General features: G+C 41.1%; 1 protein-coding gene across 1 annotated transcript in view; it reads left to right on the forward strand.

The window, feature by feature from the left end:
* The first annotated feature begins 435 nt into the window (after positions 1-435).
* GNB3 (G protein subunit beta 3) overlaps positions 436-21,327 on the forward strand; it is an 81,957-nt gene continuing 61,065 nt past the window's right edge. Inside the window, exons 1-4 of the mRNA XM_053693073.1 lie at positions 436-441; positions 13,211-13,317; positions 15,908-15,971; positions 16,758-16,920. Coding sequence (XP_053549048.1) covers positions 436-441; positions 13,211-13,317; positions 15,908-15,971; positions 16,758-16,920 — 340 coding nt within the window. The remainder of the gene's footprint in view (positions 442-13,210; positions 13,318-15,907; positions 15,972-16,757; positions 16,921-21,327) is intronic.

The following is a 21,327-nucleotide window of genomic DNA, read 5'->3' on the forward strand; positions in this document are numbered from 1 at the left end:
TAGTTGCCTGAGATCCAGTATCAATTAATCTCATGATAGGGTTAGTGACCGAATCCTGGAGCTCAGCTAATACATAATATCTCCCTGCAGTTTCTACCATTTCACACACAATATTTGCATGGTTTACACATCTTTGGGCTTCGCCATGTTTTACCTGTATTAACCACTTTACCTGATGCAGAAGAATTTTTCTTCTTACCAGCCTTTTCCTCTATAATAGGGCTGACAGGTTTCCTGTGTACTGCATCTGTGGGAATGAGGTTAGGAGAAAACTGCAAAGGAAGAGGTTTGTTAGAGCTTCAAACCAAAAACGAATCGCTAAAATAGAAGGTTTAAATAAACAACTCGCAGAGAGCCAAAGAGTTAAGTGAATTAAAAAGGCAATATCGCCAAAATGAAACCCCTCTCTTGATAATTAAAATAATGAAAATAATAATGCAGGTATGTTAAAAACCCTAAAAGATTTTTTGAGAAATGAACTGCTCAATATTAGGAAAGAATTTAAACAAAGGACCCCTATTGGGTCAGAGGTAAACTTCCCACATAGACAGTCACCTCATGCTTTAAATTCAGGGAACTACTACACTTTGGAGGGGGAGTGGAGTGATAATAGTGAGTTATCCCGTTTTTTTTTTAATTTTTACATTGATTAATTTTTAATAATTCTTGGAACAATTCACTTTTTTTATTCCACCTTCAATTATCAATAGCAATATTTTTAGCCTTAGTGGTAAGAATATCCATATAATCATTTAAATCATTTAAAGGATTACTTTCTGTTATAATTTTTAAGCTAAACAACTAACATATTAAAGTTAATAAACATTAATTAAAACCTACTGACCTATATTTTCTCCAAAACGAAGTTTCATAACTTTCTAAAAGTTATATATTTTATTTGCCGATAATGTCACGTTATCCTGCCCACTATTTTCAGCACTGAGTGTTAAACCAATAACTTTGTGCTTAAAGCGCCATTTTGAAACCTAGGTATTGTAAACGGATTGGTACAGAGCAAAGGATACCCACGGAGTGGGTTTGGAAAACAATTACATTTGCAGACAAGATTTCTGATATACGGTAGAGATATGTTAATGAAATGCTATTGATAAAAAGCGTATTTGGGGTAGTTAGTTAGTAACAGGCATAGAAAATATTTACTTACAGTGGCCCTTTAAACACTAGCAATATTACGCCTATTTTTAATGTGGTTGATAGCGTCTATTTTAAGGACGTCGCCCTTAGTGAGTGGCAAATCTTGGGGACACATTTCAACACTAAGATTAATTTGATTCACTTCTAGTAACAGACATTATTTTGGCTTAGTATTTGGTTAAATTAAACGCTAATACAATTTTGACCAAAGGAAAAGAAAAAAATTAAAATATTAATATTTTTTTTTCTAGATAATATTTTTTTCATTTACTACAAAATATATCAATGTGATAAAGATAATATTCATCAGCTGTGCCTCCAGATTATATGTTAGCATATGACTGGGTTACAAATTTATTATTTACTATTATCTTAGCAGTAACCTCCAAGAAATGTTGGTGTATTTATCTCAGCAGTTGCCAACCAATAAAAATGTATATACGTAACAATAACAATTTATGTAAGAACTTACCTGATAAATTCATTTCTTTCATATTGGCAAGAGTCCATGAGCTAGTGACGTATGGGATATACATTCCTACCAGGAGGGGCAAGGTTTCCCAAACCTCAAAATGCCTATAAATACACCCCTCACCACACCCATAATTCAGTTTAACGAATAGCCAAGCAGTGGGGTGATAAAGAAAGGAGTAGAAAGCATCAACAAAGGAAATTTGGAAATAATTGTGCTTTATACAAAAAATCATAACCACCATAAAAAAGGGGGTGGGCCTCGTGGACTCTTGCCAATATGAAATAAATGAATTTATCAGGTAAGTTCTTAGATAAATTATGTTTTCTTTCATGTAATTGGCAGGAGTCCATGAGCTAGTGAGGTATGGGATAGCAATACCCAAGATGTGGATCGCCACTCAAGAGTCACTAGAGAGGGAATAAAATAAAAACAGCCACTTTCCGCTGAAAAAATTAATCCACAACCCAAAAAAATAAGTTTATTTTCATAATTAAAAGAAAAAAACTTAAATGAAAAGCAGAAGAATCAAACTGAAACAGCTGCCTGAAGAACTTTTCTACCAAAAACTTCTTCCGAAGAAGCAAATACATCAAAACGGTAGAATTTAGTAAATGTATGCAAAGAGGACCAAGTTGCCGCTTTGCAAATCTGATCAACTGAAGCTTCATTCTTAAAAGCCCACGAAGTGGAGACTGATCTAGTAGAATGAGCTGTAATTCTCTGAGGCGGAGCCTGACCCGACACCAAATAAGCTTGATGAATCAAAAGTTTCAACCAAGAAGCCAAGGAAATAGCAGAAGCCTTCTGACCTTTCCTAGGACCAGAAAATAAAACAAATAAACTGGAAGTCTTCCTGAAATCTTTAGTAGCTTCCACATCATATTTCAAAGCTCTTACCACATCCAAAGAATGTAAGGATCTTTCCAAAGAATTCTTAGGATTAGGACACAAGGAAGGGACAACAATTTCTCTACTAATGTTGCTAGAATTCACAACCTTAGGTAGAAATTAAAAGGAAGTCCGCAAAACTGCCTTATCCTGATGAAAAATCAGAAAAGGAGACTAACAAGAAAGACCAGATAGCTCAGAAACTCTTCTAGCAGAAGAGATGGCCAAAAGGAACAACACTTTCCAAGAAAGTAGTTTAATGTCCAAAGACTGCATAGGTTCAAATGGAGGAGCCTGTAAAGCCTTCAGAACCAAATTAAGACTACAAGGAGGAGAAATTGATTTAATGACAGGCTTAATACGAACTAAAGCCTGTACAAAACAGTGTATATCAGGAAGCATAGCAATCTTTCTGTGAAATAAAACAGAAAGAGCAGAGATTTGTCCTTTCAAGGAACCTGCAGACAAACCCTTATCCAAACCATCCTGAAGAAACTGTAAAATTCTAGGAATTCTAAAAGAATGACAGGAGAATTTATGAGAAGAACACCAAGAAATGTAAGTCTTCCAAACTCTATAATAAATCTTTCTAGAGACAGATTTACGAGCTTGTAACATAGTATTAATCACCGAGTCAGAGAAACCTCTATGACTTAGTACTAAGTGTTCAATTCCCATACCTTCAAATTTAATGATTTGAGATTCTGATGGAAAAACGGACCTTGAGAAAATAGGTCTGGCCGTAACGGAAGTGGCCAAGGCGGGCAACTGGACATCCGAACCAGATCCGCATACCAAAACCTGTGTGGCCATGCTGGAGCCACCAGCAACACAAAAGACTGTTCCATGATGATTTTGGAGATCACTCTTGGAAGGAGAACTAGAGGCGGGAAAATGTAAGCAGGATGATAACACCAAGGAAGTGTCAGCGCATCCACTGCTTCCGCCTGAACATCCCTGGACCTGGACAGGTATCTGGGAAGTTTCTTGTTTAGATGAGAGGCCATAAGATCTATCTCTGGAAGAGCCCACATCTGAACAATCTGAGAACATACATCTGGATGGAGAGACCACTCCCCTGGATGTAAAGTCTGGCGGCTGAGATAATCCGCCTCCCAATTGTCTACACCTGGGATATGCACCGCAGAGATTAGACAGGAGCTGGATTCCGCCCAAGCAAGTATCCGAGATACTTCTTTCATAGCTTGGGGACTGTGAGTCCCACCCTGATGATTGACATATGCCACTGTTGTGATATTGTCTGTCTGAAAACAAATGAACGGTTCTCTCTTTAACAGAGGCCAAAACTGAAGAGCTCTGAGAATTGCACGGAGTTCTAAAATATTTATTGGTAATCTCGCCTCTTGAGATTTCCAAACCCATTGTGCTGTCAGAGATCCCCAAACAGCTCCCCAACCTGAAAGACTCGCATCTGTTGTGATCACAGTCCAGGTTGGCTGAACAAAAGAAGCCCCTTGAACTAAACGATGGTGATCTATCCACCATGTCAGAGTGTCGTACATTGGGATTTAAGGATATTAATTGTGATATCTTTGTATAATCCCTGCACCATTGATTCAGCATACAAAGCTGTAGAGGTCTCATGTGAAAACGAGCAAAGGGGATCGCGTCCAATGCTGCAGTCATGAGACCTAAAACTTCCATGCACATAGCCACTGAAGGGAATGACTGAGACTGAAGATGCCGGCAGGCTGCAACCAATTTTAAACGTCTCTTGTCTGTTAGAGACAAGTCATGGACACTGAATCTATTTGGAAACCTAAAAAGGTGACCCTTGTCTGAGGAATCAAGAAACGTTTTGGTAAATTGATCCTCCAACCATGTTTCCGAAGAAACAGCACTAGTTCATTCGTGTGAGATTCTGCAGTACGTAAAGACTGAGCTAGTACCAAGATATCGTCCAAATAAGGAAACACCGCAATACCCTGTTCTCTGATTACAGAGAGTAGGGCACCCAGAACCTTTGAAAAGATTCTTGGAGCTGTTGCTAGGCCAAATGGAAGAGCAACAAATTGGTAATGCTTGTTTAGAAAAGAGAATCTCAGAAACTGATAATGTTCTGGATGAATCGGAATATGAAGGTATGCATCCTTCAAGTCTATTGTGGACATATAATGTCCTTGCTGAACAAAAGGCAGAATAGTCCTTATAGTCACCATCTTGAAAGTTGGTACTCTTACATAACGATTCAAAATTTTCAGATCCAGAACTAGTCTGAATAAATTTTCCTTCTTTGGGACAATAGATTTGAATAAAACCCCAAACCTTGTTCCTGAAGAGGAACTGGCATGATTACCCCTGAAGACTCCAGGTCTGAAACACACTTCAGGAAAGCCTGAGCTTTTACTGGATTTGCTGGGATATGCAAGAGAAAAAAATCTTCTCACAGGAGGTCTTACTCAGAATCCTATTTGATACCCTTGAGAGACAATGCTCTGAATCCATTGATTTTGGACAGATTTTATCCAAATATCCTTGAAAAATCTTAATCTGCCCCCTACCAGCTGAGCTGGAATGAGGGCCGCACCTTCATGCGGATTTAGGGGCAGACTTTGGTTTCCTAAATGGCTTGGATTTATTCCAATTTGAGGAAGGCTTCCAATTGGAAGCAGATTCCTTGGGGGGAGGATTGAGTTTTTGTTCCTTATTCTGACGAAAGGAACGAAAACGGTTAGAAGCCTTAGATTTACCCTTAGGTTTTTTATCCTGAGGCAAAAAAACTAATTTTCCTCCAGTGATAGTTGAAATAATAGAATCCAACTGAGAGCCAAATAAATTATTACCTTGGAAAGAAAGAGATAGTAATCTAGATTTAGATGTCATATCAGCATTCCAAGATTTAAGCCACAAAGCTCTTCTAGCTAAAACAGCTAAAGACATGGATCTAACATCAATTTTGATAATATCAAAAATGGCATCACAAATAAAATGATTAGCATGTTGCAGTAAGTGAACAATGCTAGATATGTCAGAATCCAATTCATGTTGCGCTAAATTTTCCAACCAGAAAGTTGATGCAGCCGCAACATCACCCAAAGAAATAGCAGGTCTGAGAAGATGACCTGAATATAAATAGGCCTTCCTTAGATAAGATTCAAGCTTCCTATCTAAAGGATCCTTAAAGGAAGTGCTATCTTCCATAGGAATAGTGGTACGTTTAGCAAGAGTAGAAATAGCCCCATCAACTTTGGGGATCTTTTCCCAAAACTCTATAGATTTTGTTGGTAAAGGATACAGTCTCTTAAACCTTGAAGAAGGAATAAAGGAAGTACCTGGCTTATTCCATTCCCTAGAAATCATATCAGAAATAGCCTCAGGAATGGGAAAAACACCTGGGGAAACCACAGGAGGTTTAAAAACAGCATTTAAACGTTTATTAGACTGAACGTCAATAGGACTGGTTACCTCAATATCCAAAGTAATTAACACTTCTCTTAATAAAGAACGCATATACTCTATTTTAAATAAATAAGTAGATTTGTCAGTGTCAATATCTGAGGAAGGATCTTCTGTTTCAGATAGATCCTCAGCAGAAGAGGATGAATTATTATGTTGTTGGTCATTTGAAATTTCATCAGCTAAATGAGAAGTTTTAAAAGACCTTTTACGTTTATTAGAAGGTGGAAATGCAGACAAAGCCTTCATAATAGATTCAGAAACAAATTCTTTAAAATTTACAGGTATATCATGCACATTAGAAGTTGAAGGAACTGCAACTGGCAATGTACTATTACTGATAGAAACACTATCTGCATGTAAAAGTTTATCATGACAACTATTACAAATGACATTTGGTGGAATAATTTCTACAATTTTACAACAAATGCACTTAGCTTTGGTAGAACCGATGTCAGGCAGCAATGTTCCAGCAGAAACTTCAGAGACAGGATCGGATTGGGACATCTTGCTCAATGTAAAAGAAAAAAACAACATATAAAGCAAAATTATCTATTTCCTTAAATGACAGTTTCAGGAATGGGAAAAAATGCAAAAGCATAGGCCTCTTGATAGAGAAGAAGCAAGAGGCAAACATGAATGGGGTATTGAAATAATGAAAAAAAAAAAAAAATTTGGCGCCAAGTATGACGCAAAACGTAACGTAAACTTTTTTGGCGCCAAAAATGACCGGAAATGACACACTTGCGTCACTAATGACGCCGCCGTGTGAAAGGTCTCGGCGTCACGTATGACGCCGGAAATGACGAAGTTGCGTCATAAACGTATCTTTTCACGCCAAAAATGACGCAATAAAGTCTAGCATTTGACACACCCGCAATTGCAAAAAGTAGTCAAATGGAAAAAAAGACTAAACCCCAGGTAAGAAATAAATTTCTTAAAGTGTTTACATTCCCAAATATGAAACTGACAGTCTGCAGAAAGAAATATATGAACCTGACTCATGGCAAATATAAGTATAATACATATATTTAGAACTTTATAAAATTGCATAAAGTGCCAAACCATAGCTGAGAGTGTCTTAAGTAACAAAAACATACTTACCCAAAGACACCCATCCACACATAGCAGATAGCCAAACCAGTACTAAAACAGTTATTAGTAGAGGTAATGGTAAAATGAGAGTATATCGTCGATCTGAAAAGGGAGGTAGGAGATGAATCTCTACGACCGATAACAGAGAACCTATGAAAAAGACCCCCGTTAGGGAAATCATCATATTCAAATAAGTGATACTCCCTTCACGTCCCTCTGACATTCGCTGTACTCTGAGAGGAATCGGGCTTCAACAATGCTGAGAAGCGCATATCAACGTAGAAATCTTAGCACAAACTTACTTCACCACCTCCATAGGAGGCAAAGTTTGTAAAACTGAATTGTGGGTGTGGTGAGGGGTGTATTTATAGGCATTTTGAGGTTTGGGAAACTTTGCCCCTCCAGGTAGGATTGTATATCCCATATGTCACTAGCTCATGGACTCTTGCCAATTACATGAAAGAAATTATCAAATTCCTTAAATGACAGTTTCAGGAATGGGAAAAAAATGCCAAATGAACAAGCCTCTAGCAACCAGAAGCAATGAAAAATGAGACTGAAATAATGTGAAAAAAAGGTGGAGACAAGAATAACGCCCACATTTTTTGGCGCCAAAAATGACGCCCACATTATTGGCGCCAAGTACAACGCCCATATTTTTTGGCGCCAAGTATGACGCCACATCCTGTGACGCCGAAAAAAACGACGCCCACAATTTTGGCGCAAAAAAACGTCTGAACGTCAAAAATGACGCAACCATGCACAAACTCCCGGCGTCAATTAGGGCGCCGGAAATGAAAAAAAATTTTGCGCCAAAAAAGTCCGCGCCAAGAATGACGCAATAAATTGAAGCATTTTCAGCCCCCGCGAGCCTAACAGCCCACAGGGAAAAAAGGTCAATTGAAAAAATTCTTTTAAGGTAAGAAAAAAATATTTCATATGCATTATCCCAATAATGAAACTGACTGTCTGAAAATAAGGAATACTGATTATCCTGAATCATGGCAAATATAAGTTTAAAGACATATATTTAGAAGTTTACATATAAAGTGCCCAACCATAGCTTAGAGTGTCATAATAAAATAAGACTTACTTACCCTAAGACACTCATCTACATATAGTAGACAGCCAAACCAGTACTGAAACGAGAATCAGTAGAGGTAATGGTATATAAGAGTATATCGTCGATCTGAAAAGGGAGGTAAGAGATGAATCTCTACGACCGATAACAGAGAACCTATGAAATAGACCCCGTAGAAGGAGATCATTGAATTCAAATAGGCAATACTCTCCTCACATCCCTCTGACATTCACTGCACTCAGAGGAAAACCGGGCTCCAGCCTGCTGCGAAGCGCATATCAACGTAGAATCTAGCACAAACTTACTTCACCACCTCCATGGGAGGCAAAGTTTGTAAAACTGAATTGTGGGTGTGGTGAGGGGTGTATTTATAGGCATTTTGAGGTTTGGGAAACTTTGCCCCTCCTGGTAGGAATGTATATCCCATACGTCACTAGCTCATGGACTCTTGCTAATCACATGAAAGAAATATATATAGCAATAACTGTAATTAACTTATGATATTAAAATACAAATTCTTTCTAAACATTAATATTCAATACCAGTATACTTTACCAAATAACCAGTATAAGAATTTAGCTTCTGGGGTTTCTTGTAGGTCATATAAGAAGGTTTTATCCACTATTCACAAAGGTACAGGCCTCAAAATTGTTATCTTTCTATTCTAAGAAAGTGTCCCAAAATTACAGAGAAGATACTTAGCACAAGTCTATGTGTTTCTCTCTTAGTCAAAAACTGCCTGTTTGAGTCTCCTGTGTCTGTAGTATGTGGGTGTTTTATCAAAGATATAACCCCTCCTACTGCTCTTTAATCATTCCCACAGAAACTTGGATACGCCTCCCTGTGCAGCCAAATACCTTTTGGTTGCAATACCATTTTTATTCCATTGTGGGCAGCAGACAAAGAAAAGCAGTTTCATCATTAAAATGATACAGAAAATACAGTTTACTATATATCTTAATTTTTAAAATGTATATTTAGTATACTATTTCTTGCCTCAGCAAACAAATATGGCCAAAATGTATGGGATCACATAATACTATTTAATATGAATATTTCAAGACTAAATATGAGGTATTTGTGAAAATACATTTAAAAGTCATTTTCAATGAAAGGATTAAAAAGGATTATAATATCTTCAGCATGGATTCAATTCATATTTTACAATTGTCATCGTTTCTAGTTATTATAAATGTTTAGTGTATAACTATATTATAGATGTCTGGAAATAAAAGAAACGGTGTCATTATTCTGAGATTTTTTAACACATTTTAAATCTACCAATGCAGCTATTATTCAATTCACTTCATATTTAATATTATACAAACAGACAATCTCATATCCATTTATTTCTACCTATTATTTGGACAGTCTGAGGCACATATTGAATATTTGAAAATTACACAATTTCATTTAAAATAAAAACTTATCCTTTTAAAACCAAGATTTAAATTCTTATGTGCTTTCAGCACTCACAGGGTTAAAGATGTTTCTCTGTTTTCTCTTGCTATATTCCATTGAGACGTACATCTGAGCTTCGTGTATTTGAACTCAGTATGGGACAATTTAACATCTAGATGATAAGAGATACATCCTCTGAGATTTAGCTGGCTTCAAAGATCACTTCAGACTGAGCGACTACTGTTCACAGGGGGTCTGTAACTTTATTACACATCTTGGGCAGGAAATCCATATATGGGCGTTTCAACTTGAGTGTCATTCTAAGATTATTTTGAAAACAATTCCTTTGATGAATTGGGACAAAGGTTTGCAATGTGTCCTTGACAAACGAGAAAGGGGGGTGGTTGTGTTACAAACAGCGTCACAAATAAATGAAATATTATTTAACACTCACAGGTATCCTGACAGCGCAAGCCTTCAGGCTCGCCGGAAACAGCAGTTATGAAGCAGCGATCTAAAGACTGCTGCTCTATAACTGGTCTGTCTGCTCTGAGGCTGCGGACATCAATCCGCCCGATCCTATACGATCGGACTGATTGACAGCCCTGGCGAATCTGCTGGGGGCAGCATTGCACAAGCAGATCACTAGAACTACTTGTGCAATGATAAATGCTGACAGCATAAGCTGTCGGCATTTATCGATGTGCAGTGGACATGATACGCTACATTGTATCATGTCCGTCCGCACTGTAATAAATCGTACCATAAATCTTGATTGCGCTTGTGCGTATGCATTTACTTTTAACTAGTAATGCGCATGCTATTTTCCGTTGTACGCAAAAAGTCAATAAAGACCCAATGTCTCTTGCGCAAAAAAGTTAGCATGCCACTCGTAATCAGCTGTCTGTGTGATACCACATTATGTAACCGGACATCTCTGGCTCGCTAGCTACAGAGGGCTGGTTAGATATCAGCATTTATTTTAGTTAAACAACATGCAAAATGCCAGGCGTGGGTCGATTACCAGAGCATTTAGCTCAAATGTTTTTTTTTAATTTTTAGCGCTTGACTCATTTGTCACATATAGGTGACTTGCAGTAGCTGTATCTGAGACACACATTAGCAAACCTTAGAACTAGAGTGGGATTATGTACTGAATTACAGACAAGAGTTATATGCAGTATAGTGGGGCTGTATGACATAATATAATATATAGATTATTAATATGTAGTGTAGTGGCGTATGACATAATATAATATATAGATCATTAATATGTAGTGTAGTGGCGTTGCATGACATAATATAATATATAGATCGTTTATACAGGTGAAACTCGAAAAATTAGAATATTGTGCAAAAGTTCATTTATTTCACTAAAGCAACTTAAAAGGTGAAACTAATATACGAGATAGACTCATTACATGCAAAGCAAGATAGTTCAAGCCGTGATTTGTCATAATTGTGATGATTATGGCTTACAGCTCATGAAAACCCCAAATCCACAATGTCAGAAAATTAGAATATTGTGAAAAGGTGCAATATTCTAGGCTCAAAGTGTCCCACTCTAATCAGCTAATTAAGCCATAACACCTACAAAGGGTTCCTGAGCCTTTAAATGGCCTCTCAGTCTGGTTCAGTAGGAATCACAATCATGGGAAAGACTGCTGACCTGACAGTTGTGCAGAAAACCATCATTGACACAAAGTCTCTAAAGGTAATTGCAAAAGAAGTTGGATGTTCCCAAAGTGCTGTATCAAAGCGCATTAATAGAAAGTTATGTGGAAGGGAAAAGTGTGGAAGAAAAAGTTGCACAAGCAGCAGGGATGACCGCAGCCTGGAGAGGATTGTCAGGAAAAGGCAGTTCAAAAGTGTTGGGGACTTTCACAAGGAGTGGACTGAGGCTGGAGTCAGTGCATCAAGAGCCACCACACACAGACGGATCCTGGACATGGGCTTCAAATGTTGTATTCCTCTTGTCAAGCCACTCCTGAACAACAAACAACGGCAGAAGCGTCTTACCTGGGCTAAAGAAAAACAGACCTGGTCTGTTGCTCAGTGGTCCAAAGTCCTCTTTTCTGATAAGAGCAAATTTTGGATCTCATTTGGAAACCAAGGACCCAGAGTATGGAGGAAGAATGGAGAGGCACACACTGCAAGATGCTTGAAGTCCAGTGTGAAGTTTCCACAGTCTGTGTTGATTTGGGGAGCCATGTCATCTGCTGGTGTTGGTCCACTGTGCTTCATTAAGTCCAAGGTCAATGCAGCCATCTACCAGGAGATTTTGGAGCACTCCATGCTTCCTTCCGCAGATGAGCTCTATGGGGATGCTGACTTCATTTTCCAGCAGTACTTGGCACCTGCCCACACTGCCAAAAGCACCAAAACCTGGTTCAATGACCGTAGGATTACTGTGCTTGATTGGCCAGCAAACTCGCCTGACCTGAACCCCATAGAGAATCTATGGGGCATTGCCAAGAGAAAGATGAGAGATATGAGACCGAACAATGCAGAAGATCTGAAGGCCGCTATTGAAGCATCCTGGTCTTCCATAACACCTTAGCAGTGCCACAGGCTGATAGCTTCCATGCCACGCCACATTGAGGCAGTAATTGCTGCAAAAGGGGCCCAAACAAAGTACTGAGTACATACAGTATGCATGCTTATACTTTTCAGAGGTCCGATATTGTTCTATGTATAATCCTTGTTTTATTGATGTAATATTCTAATTTTCTGAGATTGTGGATTTGGGGTTTTCATGAGCTGTAAGTCATAATCATCACAATTATGACAAATCACAGCTTGAACTATCTTGCTTTGCATGTAATGAGTCTATCTCATATAATAGTTTCACCTTTTAAGTTGCATTAGTGAAATAAATTAATTTTTGCACAATATTCTAATTTTTTGAGTTTCACCTGTATGTAGTGTAGTGACATAATATAATATATAGATAATTAATATGTAGTGTAGTGGCGTTGTATGACATAATATAATATATAGATAATATGTAGTGTAGTGGCGTTGTATGACATAATATAATATATAGATCATTAATATGTAGTGTAGTGGCGTTGTATGACATAATATAATATATAGATCATTAATATGTAGTGGCGTTGTATGACATAATACAATATATAGATCATTAATATGTAGTGGCGTTGTATGACATAATACAATATATAGATCATTAATATGTAGTGTAGTGGCGTTGTATGACATAATATAATATATAGATCATTAATATGTAGTTAGTGGCATTGTATGACATAATATAATATATAGATCATTAATATGTAGTGTAGTGCCGTTTTATGACATAATATAATATATAGATCATTAATATGTAGTGCAGTGGCGTTGTATGACATAATATAATATATAGATCATTAATATGTAGTGTAGTGGCGTTGTATGACATAATACAATATATAGATCATTAATATGTATTGTAGTGGCGTTGTATGACATAATACAATATATAGAATATTAATATGTAGTGTAGTGGCGTTGTATGACATAACATAAAATATAGATCATTAATATGTAGTGTAGTGGCGTTGTATGACATAATACAATATATAGAATATTAATATGTAGTGTAGTGGTGTTGTATGACATAATATAATATATAGATCATTAATATGTAGTGTAGTGGCGCTTTATGACACCAAATAACACCTGCATATTGTTTGTAGGTGACAGCAGGAATGGAAGTAGTAGGCCGTATTCAGCTGCGGACAAGACGGACTTTGCGGGGTCATTTGGCTAAGATATATGCCATGCACTGGTCTACTGACTCCAGGTACCGAAGGGCAGCCTAGGGTTTTATAATGAGATGGGGCAGATAATATTGACTTGGGGCAGGGCTTAATCCAGGCTGAGGGAGGTGTTAATATTGACTTGGGGCAGGGTTTAGACCCGACTGAGGGAGGAGTTTTTAAAGACTTGGGGCAGGGCTCGGATCAGCCTGGGGGAGGAGTTTATAAGGACTTGGGGCAGTTCGTTGATCAGCCTGAGGGAAAAGTTTATAATGATTTTGGGCAGGGCCTAGAGCATCCTGGGGGAAGAGTTTATAATGACTTGAGGTAGGACTTGGGTCAGTGAGTGGATCACTGAATACAAGTTAGTGAGGGCGCTACAAAGTAGCTAAAGATACCATACATGTACAAAAATAAAATAATGTAAAATTAGAAGTTAAAAATATACTGTATTTCACTTTAATAAGAGCATATGTATGTAGTTATCACAGTATATTAAAACATCGGACGTCTCCAATATCCGAATGAATTGCTATAGTGCACAAACCTAAATCTACAAAGTGAGAAAAGGTGTCCTTTAAAAAGTCAGCGTGAATCTTCCCAAAGCGCCACAGATTCGCTGTTCCTTAGTGTTTAAATGGTGTGCACACCTTCCATAAACCACAGATGCGGTACTTGTTAGCATTCAATGGGAAAGTGCCAGTGGCTTATTTAGGTTAGGTGCTGCCCTAGGCACTCAAAATTTCAAGATGAATCATCTTTCCCATTGAATGCTAACACCCGGTGAGGTGTGACGTAGAAAAGACGTGTCTTGAAAAAGTACCGCATCTGTGGATAGTGCCAAGTGGAGCACACGCTGGGACCACAGCTAAGAGAATATCCCTAATCAAACGCCCATACAGGAGCAAGCCGTGAGTTTAAGTGGACTCTGTGCCTGAGGATTCACGTATGTATCACTTACACACACAATAAGGATACTTTGTTACTTGCTGGTTGCATGTTCCACTGTTTTTTTTACGAAAAAGCTGGTTTATGGAAAGTATACACACCATTTACACACTAAGGAACAGCCAACCTGTGGCACAGGCACTGACTTATTAAAGGACACCTTTTCTCACTTTGTATATACTGTGATAACTGCATACATATGCTCTTATTAAAGTGAAATATATTTTTTACCAGTAATTGTATATTATTTTAGTTTTGTACATTTATGGTATCTTTAGCTACTTTGTAGCGCCCTCACTAACTTGTATTCAGTGTTTGCACTTGTCTTTTCCTAATTAGGGTTTTTTTAGGATCTAGTGAGGTACTTTATATCCTTGGTCTTGCGCACTAACAGCTCTATCCAATAATCAGTGAGTGGATCAGCCTGGGGGAGGAGTTTATAATGACATTGGGCAGGGTGTGGATCAGCCTAGGGGAGGAGTTTATAATGACATTGGGCAGGGTGTGGATCAGCCTAGGGGAGGAGTTTATAATGACTTGGGGCAAGGTATCAGCCTGGGGGAGGAGTTTAAAATGACTTGGGGCAGGGTGTTGATCAGCCTGTGGGAGGAGTTTATGACTTGGGCAGGGTGTGGATCAGCCTGGTGGAGGAGTTTATGACATTGGGCAGGGTGTGGATCAGCCTAGGGGAGGAGTTTATAATGACTTGGGGCAAGGTGTAGATCAGCCTGGGGGAGGAGTTTAAAATGACTTGGGGCAAGGTGTAGATCAGCCTGGGGGAGGAGTTTAAAATGACTTGGGGCAGGGTGTTGATCAGCCTGTAGGAGGCATTTATGACTTGGGGCGGGGCATGGATCAGTCTGGGGGAGGAGTTTATAATGACATTGGGCAGGGTGTGGATCACCCTAGGGGAGGAATTTATAATAACTTGGGGCAAGGTGTAGATCAGCCTGGGGAAGGAGTTTAAAATGACTTGGGGCATGGTGTTAATCAGCCTGTGGGAGGCATTTATAACTTGAGGCGGGGCATGGATCAATCTGGGGGAGGAGTTTATAATGACATTGGGGCGGGGCATGGATCAGTCTGGGGGAGGTGTTCATGACATGGGCAGGGTGTGGATCAGCCTGGGGGAGGAGTTTAAAATTATTTGGGGGCAGGATTTATAACTTAGGGCAGGGCATGGATCAGCCTGGGGAGGAGTTTATAATGACTTAGGGCAGGGCGTAATTCAACCTGGGGGAGGAATTTATAGTGACTTGGGGCTGGTCGTGGATCAGCCTGGGGGAGGAGTTTATAATGACTTAGGGCAGGGCGTAATTCAACCTGGGGGAGGAATTTATAGTGACTTGGGGTTGGTCATGGAACAGCCTGGGAGAGGAGTTTATAGTGACTTGTGGCAGGGGGTGGATCAGCCTGGGGAGTTTATAATGACTTGTGGCAGGGCATGGATCAGCCTGGGGAGGTTATAATTACTTGTTGCTGAGTATGGATCAGCCTGGAGTAGGAGTTTAAAATGACTTGGGGCAGGGTGTGGATCAGCCTGGGGGATGAGTTTATTATGACTTGGGGGAGGAGTTTTTATTACAATGATTTGGATTAAAGTTGCCTTTAAGTGCAAAGAGGTTTTTAGTGACAAAATTGAAAGCTTAGGAGGCTGCTGACAATTTATCTGGGTTGTTCCCACAGGCTGCTGGTCAGTGCATCACAGGATGGAAAACTGATTGTGTGGGACACGTACACTACAAACAAGGTGATAATCACTAAATACACACATCATTAGTGCATAAACTAGAGCCCAACGCTTACACACTGCCCCTTCCACACCCAGCCCTCACTTACTGCCCCTCCCATACCCAGTCCTCACACACTGCCTCTCCCCATACCTAGTGCTCACACACTTTCCCTCCCTCACACCCAGTGCTCACACACTGGCCCTCCCCATACCTAGGGCTCACTCACTGCCCCTCCACATACCTAGGGCTCATACTCACTGCCCCTCCACATACTTAGTGCTCACACACTGCCCCTCCACATACATAACACTCACACTGCCCCTCCCCAAACCTAGCGCTCACACACTACCCCCTCCCTCACACCTAGTGCTCACACACTGCCCCTCCCCATACCTAGCGCTCACACACTACCCCCTCCCTCACACCTAGTGCTCACACACTGCCCCCTCCCTCACACCCAGCGCTCACTCAATGCCCCTCCCACACCCAGCGCTCACTCACTGCCCCTCCCCATACCTAGAGCTCACATACTGTCCCTCCCTCACACCCAGTGCTCACTCACTGCCCCTCCCCATAACTAGCACTCACACACTACCCCTTCCTTACATCCAGCACTCACACACTGCCCCTCCCCATATCTAGTGCTCACACACTGCCCCTCCCTCACACCTAGTACTCACTCACTGCCCCTCCCCATACCTACTGCTCACACACTGCACCTCCCTCACACCCAGCCAGCTCTCATATACACTTCCCCCATACACATGCACTACTTCCATACATGTCTGTATGTCCCTCTTTAGGTGCACGCTATTCCCTTGCGTTCCTCGTGGGTCATGACTTGCTCATATGCACCGTCTGGTAACTTTGTGGCTTGCGGAGGTTTGGATAACATGTGCTCTATCTACAACCTGAAGACACGTGAGGGCAATGTGAGAGTAAGCAGGGAGCTCGCTGCACACACAGGTCAGTGCACCCGCATTTCACCAACAGCAGTAATGACAATGAATATTATATGCATCAGTCACTGATTACTGTGCTGCACTAAATAAAACAAAATATGCTTACCAGATAATTTCCTTTCCTTCTGTACAGGGAGTGTCCACAGCTGCATTCATTACTTGTGGGAAATACTGAACCTGGCCACCAGGAGGAGACAAAGACACCCCAGCCAAAGGCTTAAATACCTCCCCCACTTCCCTCATCCCCAGTCATTCTGCCGAGGTAACAAGGAACAGTAGGAGAAATATCAGGGTGAAAAATATGCCAGAACAAAAAAAAACATTTAGGGCCGCCCATCAGAGTACACGGGCAGGAGCTGTGGACTCTCCCTGTACAGAAGGAAAGGAAATTATCTGGTAAGCATAATTTATGTTTTCCTTCTTAATACAGGGAGAGTCCACAGCTGCATTCATTACTCGTGGGAAATTATACCCAAACTACAGAGGACACTGAATGCTAATGGGAGGGCAAAAAGAGAGACGGCCCCCATCTGAGGGCACCACAGCCTGTAAAAAAACCATACTACCGAAGGCTGCTTCTACAGAAGCAAAAACCTTCTGGAAAAAGAATGTAAGGAGGACCAAGCATCCGCCCACAATCAGATCCATACAGATCTCATGCCAGAGACCCAAGATAACATCACTGCTCTCTAACTGAGCTGAAAACTTCTGAGGAGGCTAGTGTCCTATGTCAAACGGAAGACACTCCTTAACAAAAAAATAAGGAAGTCGACATGTCCACAGATCCTCGCACTTCCCAGATACCAATATTCAACAGAGATACTGTCTAATCTTATGAAGCCTAAAGATATTAAGGCATTATTCCCTCAAAAGGGAAAACCCTTTCCTCCTAATGAAGGAATAGGACATAAAAAAAGTAAACAACCACAATCTCTCCATTAAGGTCTCAAAAAAACACAACCTTAGGAAGAAAACCTAACTAGGCTCGTAGAACAGCCTTATTATAGAGGAAATCCCATAAGGAATACGTATTGCAATTTTGCAACACCAAGACTATGGCACATAGAAGCCACTACAGACGGGGTAGATCAAGACAAAATTCAAAGACCACCTCCTGCACAGGTACAAAAGTAGCCCAATGCAACCCCGTAAGCCAAGATCTAAGCTCCAAAAGGAGCATCAGATTGACTCACTGGCCTGAACGCCGTCGAAAAGCTGAACGCCTAGAAGCTCATGAGCCTCTAAAGTGGAAAACAACCAGAGCCTAGAAACTAGCTAGGAAGACCTTTCTCCAGATCATCCTGGAGGAAAAAAGGGAACCCTGGGAGGACAGAGTGCCAGGATGAATCTTGCTCTTCCCGACAAAAGGGGGTCCACCACACCGAAGATAGATGACGAGGAACTAGCTAAGCACAGAAGGAGAGAACAGTAATCTCAGAAATGAACCCTCTCTCGGCTAAGGTCAAGCGACCTCTCGCAGATCGTCTCAGAAGAATAAGATTAGATGGCACAAAAAAGGGGGCCTAGACCAAGCAGATCCCTGGGACAAGGAAACCCCCATGGAGGCAAAGCCCCTACAACGCAACATACGATCCCGTGGACACAAACGGAGCAATCAGTCTCACTGATGCCTGCTCCTGAAGGATCCAGCCATCACTTGAGGTAAGAGTGATATGGCAGAAGAGAAGAAAAGGTTGAATTAGACCTCTAAAGCACTGCTAAGGATCCATTAGCTCTGCCTGCGGATCCCTGAACCAGGAACCATTAATGGGTACCCTGGGATAGGCACGGACGTCCTGAAATTCTCGAACGTCGTCCCCAATCTGATACAAACATCTGAAAACCCTCGGATAGAGACCTATCCCCAGATCCCGGGAATGATTGGAGAGAACATCCGTCCCTGAAGATCACACTCAGAGTGGATCGCAGACAAATAGCAGTAGTGGGCCTCCGCCCACCACCAAACTCGAGATACTACCCTCTATGCACTAGAATATCTCCTTCTCAGAAAGAGATCAGATCTACTGAAAGAAAAACAGGCTGACTAGAGTCCATACACTGGGACGAACCCAGAAGACCAGAACCTCATAGCAAAATGCTTGCCAGAGGAAATATAAGAATAATCGGGAAGGAATCTAAATATAGGGTCCCCCTATAGGACACGCTCTAACCCAACTGAAAGGCTAACGGCAGAAGTCGAAAACCCCTCCCGGGAGAGCTAATAGAAATGTCCCTCAGGACAGGGAGATCTGGACAGAACCCTGGAGAATGAATCTCCAAACTGTTATTCCAGGAAAATCTGATAAGGCAGATTCAAAGACAGCGCCATGCTGATATCTCGGCCACGGCTGAGATGAGACCTGTCAATGGAAGAAACCCAAGAAGCGCCCCAGGACAACCTCGCCCCTCCCTACAGTGCTAGGGGTGGCCTGAAGGGGGACTGGAGGGCACAACCCGATGAAATAAACTCCAACTTCACAAAACCTAAAGGAATTCCTGTCTGAAAAGACCAATTAGCATCCAGGGATGCACCCTAGCACCTACCCAGAGAACTCTGGTCTAGATCCTTCTCAGAGGATCGAAGAAGACAGATGTAAATCCCTAATGGTCCTTTAACAGACGATGGTAGTTGTGACGTGAGTCACCAAGATCTGAGGGCCTGTTATGGAACATTCTTTGGGCAGGAGGTACATGGGCTTAAGGATACCAAGAGACTGCATGGAAATGTGGAATTTTATATGCTGGACACCCCATGTACTTTCATAACTGTCTTATTTCCATGTCACCCTGTATCTATAAATACAGGATAGGTACAGAGTGAGAGTGCCCCTTGTGGGAGCAATTGTGACTCTATAAACCAAGTGGGCATAAAGGACTTAATAGTTAATAAGAGCTGTTTTTATATTTGAAGATGTATTTTATTTATGTTTCAGATCTGATTGTGTCTCAGGAGTCTGTCTGGGTATACTGATTGTGTTCCTGTGTGATTATGTTAACTAGACTGGCCAAAATCAGATTGCCTGAGTGAACTTTCCTCCCCAGTTAATTAACTTGATATGTTAATCTGTTTTACCTGTGAATAGACAATTGTTAGAGGTTTGCTGTATTGTTCATATGTTTGCTTTACTGTTTAACCAATTCCCTCTGTAACCTGAAGCTCTGTGACTCTGGAATGCCAGGGTGTATAAATATGTGTGCTGCTTTTAAATAAAGTGCTCATTTTTGTGTTCAGACCACCGAGTGTTGCCTCAGTTCTGTTCCCCTCCATAACTTTAGACTGCTGTCAAAGGGAGATACCAGGAGCTATTACTCTGGATAAAGGGATGTCCAGGACAAGGGAAGTGTTCTGACGGAGGTACTCATTCGAAGTACCAGGCGTTCCGTCACATTTGGTGGCAGTGGTGGGATTGATTTCTTGTCCTGCTGACAGAGGAGGAGCAGCACTGTCACCCACAGCTATGGAAGCGGAGCTCCTATGGCGAATGCAGCAAGTGCTGACCCACCTTGACGAACCTGTTTCTGCACAGGACAAGCTGGGTTGGAGGGATGTTTTGCCTACCTATCAGTCCCTAAGCAGCTCTACAAAGATGCGCCAGTGGCAGCCAGTGAAGGATCGCAGCCAGACGATTATAGATAATGTAGAGGAAAAATTCCACAGCAGAGTGCGGAGAAGGTTGTCAATCTACGGAGCCAACCCATCCAAAGCAGTAGTCCGGGTAATGAATGCTGAGGTGGTGAAACAGATCACCAGGTATCGGAATATTCGGACAGCTGAGATGCTGGGATCAGATACTTGTAAATGGGAAGTTCCGATATGGGACTTCGAGTGGCAAGTCAAAGTCGCCCTTGCTGTTTTAGGAGGGCCAGTTTCAGAGGAGATGTGCCTGGAATGGAGAGCCCTGATTTGGCTAGAGATGTGGGAAGATGCACTGTAGAATTGGTATGGCTGTAGAGGCAAAGTCCTGCCCTTGCCAGAACAGTGCTTCGGGGACCAGGTGAACTTGTGGCTCTGCTTACTGAGAGGATAACCCACAGGTGAGGGGATAGCCGAACTGAAGTGTCTGGTGCAAAGAGAGGTTGAGCTCGAGGATCGGTACAGAGCATTATATTGGTTTGCAGACAGGTGGCAGTCGAGGGCAGAAACACACTATTCCCTGGAAGGTGTTGATTTTGGTGGCCCTGGCTTATTATGGGAAGCATTTGAGGAGAAAGTTGACTTTGGCAGTCCCAAGGGATATCGATTCTGAGACATTCAAAGCAAGAGGCACGAGCTATTACAGCCATCGGAAGCACTTGTCTTAGAGACGGACCTGACATGGCTTATCTATCAGGAATGGTACCTTGAGGTGGATTACCTAGAACTACTGGAAAGTGGTCCTTTACTTACTTCAGAGGCAGCGGCGGATCTAGT

Source organism: Bombina bombina, chromosome 9 (assembly GCF_027579735.1).
Source record: "Bombina bombina isolate aBomBom1 chromosome 9, aBomBom1.pri, whole genome shotgun sequence".
In the NCBI taxonomy this organism is placed as follows: Eukaryota; Metazoa; Chordata; class Amphibia; order Anura; family Bombinatoridae; genus Bombina; species Bombina bombina.